Raw genomic sequence first — 5,114 nt, 5'->3', positions numbered from 1 at the left:
AGCATGGGATCAGTAAGATATTTAAAAGGGTTTTAATGAAAAAGAAAACTATTCTGCAATGTGGCATTTATTTGATGATAAACACTATTAAAAAACTTTTTGTGAAAATATTATTAACTTTTTAACAAACCTTTCCCTATTGAATGTAGTTTGAAATTTCATTTATTCCCCCGATTCAAAGCAGACTTTTTGCCACTCTTCAGTGTCACATGATCGATTTGTGTTGAGACGACATAAATGAATTGTGTGAAACCCTGTGTTTTTTACTTATTTTTATTTATTTATTTTTACAGTGCATTAAGATTGAGAGTAACGTCAAAGTCATTATGAAAAGAAAACAGTTGTGCAGTTTGTATAATATCCAGATTAAACCTATTTCTTACGTTTTTGTTTCTTTGCACAATATAGTTTTATTATATACACTATCAGTCAAAAGTTAGTTAGTTAACTTTATTTGTGCCCATAGGGAAATTTCATTTGCAGTATACACTCACAGGGACTTCTGACATTTTCAAATTTATCATTTATATAAATAAGACATTTTAAAAAAGCTTTGTACCCCTACTCTAAATAAATATCCAGTCTACTGGCCATCAACTGTTACTGAGAGAGGAGGAATTTAAAAACTTAATTGCTTGAGGTATAAATTTTAATTTTGTCCTATTTCTTACACATCTGGGAACACAATATCGATGACCTGCTGGTAACAATTTGAAGGTGTTTGATAAAGGATGTCTCTCATCATTGATAGTCATGAAAGCCTTATGTAGGACTCTTTCTCTTAGATTTACTCACCTTCCCCAGTGACCTCTTCTGGGCCTCAGAAACATTTCCATACCAACAGATGACTCAAAATCTTGCAATACTTTCAATACAAGCACTATAAAACATGATCAACAATGTGTTGTCAACATTAAAAGACAATAGTTTCTTTAAGGAGTACATTCTCTGTTGAAGCGTTTTCCTTACACAGTCAGTCCATGCATTCCACTTAAGTTTATTGTCCAACATCACACCCAAATATTTATAATTTGTTACTATACACTTTGTCCCCAAAAGCATGGGATCAGTAAGAATGTATTAAGAAGAAAGCTATTCTGCAAGGTGGCATTTATTTGATTAAAAAACGTACAATTGTGGAAATATTAACCCTTTCCTAAATAAAAATTGAAATTTTATTAATTCCTCAGGCTGGAAGGACATCCGCTGTGTAAAACATGCGCTGGATAAGTTGGCGGTTCATTCCGCTGTGGCGACTCCTGATGAATAAAGGAACTTAGCCGGACGAAAATGAATGAAGCAGACTTTTTGGCACTCTTCAGTGTCACATGACCGCATGTTTATCACATGACTGCCTGACGTCGATGGACGCGGAAGTGGAAACACCAGCTAAAGTAATAACGCAAGCTTCTGAAGGAGTTAAAGACTCCTTAAAACAATATGAATGACGAATATTACCTCGAGCTCAGTGAAAACCCAGTGCTGTTTGAGAACGCGTCGAGCGTCAACAATGTGTTTTTCGACGAGGCAAACAAACAGGTAAGAACACGTTAATCATTTGCAATACAGCAATATCATGTGTTTCAAAACATAGTAAGCTGTCTGACGTTAACTACAGTACATTCTGGCCAAAACATGCAGACAGAAGTATATAATGTCCTGTTATGCACATTAGACGACCGTTTAATACTTCAGCTTGAATTGTAGTTCATTCACACTGTATAACTGACCCAGATTGAGATAAAGTTGGTATTATATTAGCACATTCAGACTTTCTCCTTAATATAATTTCAGAAAAGTATTATTTGCAAATTCTAAATAGTGAAATCAAATTAGCAGCCAATGTATATCAAAGTACAACAGCGTTCACAGTCAAATAAATAGTGCTAATGTTGTTTTCAAGTCATATTTACAATTTTTAATATTTTGCGAATGTGTTTTATATTCACACATTCGTTCAGTGACAGCTCCATACATTGTTTACCATGGTACTTTGAATATTCGGGCTGAAATCACATGTAAGTATGACTTCAAAACAACATTAGCACTATTTAATTGGCTGTGAACAATGCTGTACTTTGATGGTTGTTGGCTGCTATGATTTTACTATTTATAATTTCCAATTCTTTTCTGAGATTATATTATTAATGGGAGACTGAATGTGCGAATATAAAACCAACCTTACCTCAATATATTTACATGTAATATTAGACTCTATATTGAAATTAGCGAAGTAGACAATATAGGAAACATTAAATGAAGGAATGTGCGAATATAAAACCAACCTCAATATATGTGAAAAATATGTGTATGAAAGCATGTCTGGTAAACGGTCAATATGTAGATTGAGGTAAAGTTGGTTTTAAATTCGCCTATTCGTTCAGTGAGAACTTCTGACACATCCCTACATTGTTTACCATGGTACTTTGAATATTCGGTCTAAAATCGCATGTGAATATGACTGAAAACAACATTAGCACTATTTATTTGACTAAACAATGTTGTACTTTAATAGTCATTGGCATTTAGAATTTGCTTACTTTTCTGAAAATTATGTTATTAAGGCGAAGGTCTGAATAAGTGAATATTAAACCAACTTTACCTCAGTCTGACCCAGGACCACAAACACCACTCATAAATGGCTTTTTATTTTGCATTGAGATTTATACATCGCCGAAAAATTGAGACAAAGTTGGATTTATATTCAGGCATTCATTTAGTGAAAACTTGCGACATGGTCCCTATGTTGTTTACCATGCTACTTTGAATATTCGGTTAGAAACAGCATGCAAGTCTGACTTCAAAACAACACTTGCATTATTTAATTGACTGTGAACAATTCTGTACTTTGATAGTCATTGGCTGTTTATATGATTTTCTATTTAGGAAAGTTTATTTTATATTTAATATTCATTCATTCATTTTCACTTTGGTGTTGAGTAACTATTATTTTCATGCAAAATGGTATTTAAAATGCTTTAGAGTATTTTGATAGAATCTGAATCAGAACCAGAAAGAGCTTTATTGCCTGGTATGTTCACACATCCGAAGAATTTGTTTTCATGACAGAGCTTCTACAGTGCAACAGGATTACAGAGACAGGACAAAAAACAGATAATAAACATATTTTAAAAATAGAAGTAAGTGGTGAATGCAAATATACAAATTGACAAGTGTATATACTAGTATATTACTATATACAACGTTATATGTGCAGCTGTTATGTGCAAATTGGCATGTAAAGGGTGTTGTTAAATAAGTGTATATGTGTATAAGAGTGCATAGCAGGTAGTGATGTTGGTTCCACAATTATTATCATCAAATGTTCATGAGATGGATTGCCTGAGGGAAGAAACTGTTTCTGTGTCGGGCTGTTCTGGTGCGCAGTGCTCTGAAGCGTCAACCAGAAGGTAAAAGTTCAAAGAGGCAGTGTGCTGGGTGTGAGGGGTCCAGAGTGATTTTGGCAGCCCTTCTGCTCGCTCTGGATAAGTACAGTTCTTGGAGAGTAGGGAGGGTTGTACCAATGATTTGCTCAGCAGTCTGAACTATTCGACGTAAAGTCTTCTAGGGTCGGATTTGGTAGCTGATTTAAACCAGACAGTTATTGACGTGCCGATGACTGATTAAACGATGGAGGTGTAGAACTGTTTCAGCAGCTCCTTTGGGAGGTTGATCTTCCTCAGCTGATGAAGAAAGAACAGCCTAGCAGAAATATAATGACAATTCTAGACTAGATTATTAGATGGAGTTAGTAAAATTCCTATTACTGTAAAGCAATTTATTGGACTGTCCTGCTTTTAATGACTGAAAGGAAATGCAACATTTGCTTTTAATCAGATATTAATGTTAAAAATCTAAACTAATTCATGGATTCATTTGATTGTGAATTTTTTTAATGAAATGTTTTATGACATGAAAATAGTCGTTGTTGCTGACATGACATTAAATAAATATATGATATGATACAATTATTTGTGTTAGGTTTCATAATGAATTGTAGTTTGTATGTCATGTGATTTAAAGGTGTTTGCGGTGCGATCTGGTGGGGCTACAGGTGTTGTGGTTAAAGGACCAGATGACAAGAGCTCAGTGGCTTTCCGGTAAGTCAACTAGATGCTATTTATATGCTAATACTTACAGTGCTCAACATGAATGAGTACATAATATTTTTATCCATTTTTCAGTGAATGTAGGTCATATATTTTGGTGGATTTGAACAAAACGAATGTATTAAAACAGATATATTTATTAAAATAATAGTTTAGTCACCTTACGTCTTTGGAAATGTATTATCTTTATATTTCAAAATATTGCACAATAAAATTACAAACTACAACACTTCAACAAAATGTAATAATTTTTTAGTTTTTGCACTTTTTAATTTTTTTCTATTTAGTATTTTCCCCAACATATTAATTTGGGTGTACTAACGTTGGACTGTTATCATCAGTTATTTAGTTGGATAAGCTCCAGATTTGGCTTTAGTACTGACTAATCTAATGTATGTGCTCAAATATAATATTGTAAATCATCCCATAGAAAATATTCATTTAAATGAGAGATTTGTGAGGGGTGTATTCATATGTTATGCACTGTAGATTTTTACCTGCATAAAGATTTCTAATATTCTAGTATTAGTTAAATATAATATAATTTTTACCTCTTATATTCACTTTTTATTTTAGCTTTAATATTTTATTCGATTTATTCATACACTTTTTTTGTCTAAGCAACATTTCGAAAATAATCAATATTTTACTCTAACTTTTATTTATAACAATCACTGAAAACTGTTTTAAATCGATTAAGTTAAAACACTAAAACACTGTAAAGACCCCCTAAGTTTTGATTTTCAGAATGGACGACAAAGGAGAGGTGAAGTGTATCAAATTCTCATTAGGAAACAAAATCTTAGCGGTTCAGCGCACTATAAAATCAGTGGTGAGTGTCATTAATGCAGTTATTATGCACAGGTTTCTTTTAAGAGAACTATTTTTAACTTTTTCTCTTTTTTTAGGATTTTATAAACTTTATTCCTGAATATCCACACTTGGAATTCTCCCATGAGTGCAAGGTATGTTTCTAAAATGATCAGAGATTGACTTTAACACTTT

General features: G+C 32.8%; 1 protein-coding gene across 1 annotated transcript in view; it reads left to right on the top strand.

Moving 5' to 3' along the window:
• Nucleotides 1-1,361: 1,361 nt before the first annotated feature.
• Nucleotides 1,362-5,114, top strand: part of rmc1 (regulator of MON1-CCZ1) — a 4,315-nt gene continuing 562 nt past the window's right edge. Inside the window, exons 1-4 of the mRNA XM_056451245.1 lie at nucleotides 1,362-1,539; nucleotides 4,024-4,100; nucleotides 4,857-4,941; nucleotides 5,018-5,074. Coding sequence (XP_056307220.1) covers nucleotides 1,441-1,539; nucleotides 4,024-4,100; nucleotides 4,857-4,941; nucleotides 5,018-5,074 — 318 coding nt within the window. The 5' untranslated portion in view covers nucleotides 1,362-1,440. The remainder of the gene's footprint in view (nucleotides 1,540-4,023; nucleotides 4,101-4,856; nucleotides 4,942-5,017; nucleotides 5,075-5,114) is intronic.

The sequence above is a fragment of the Danio aesculapii genome, chromosome 24 (assembly GCF_903798145.1).
Source record: "Danio aesculapii chromosome 24, fDanAes4.1, whole genome shotgun sequence".
Classification (NCBI taxonomy): domain Eukaryota; kingdom Metazoa; phylum Chordata; class Actinopteri; order Cypriniformes; family Danionidae; genus Danio; species Danio aesculapii.
The sequence above is the reverse complement of the archived record's forward strand: the minus strand, read 5'-3'. Positions and strand labels throughout refer to the sequence as shown.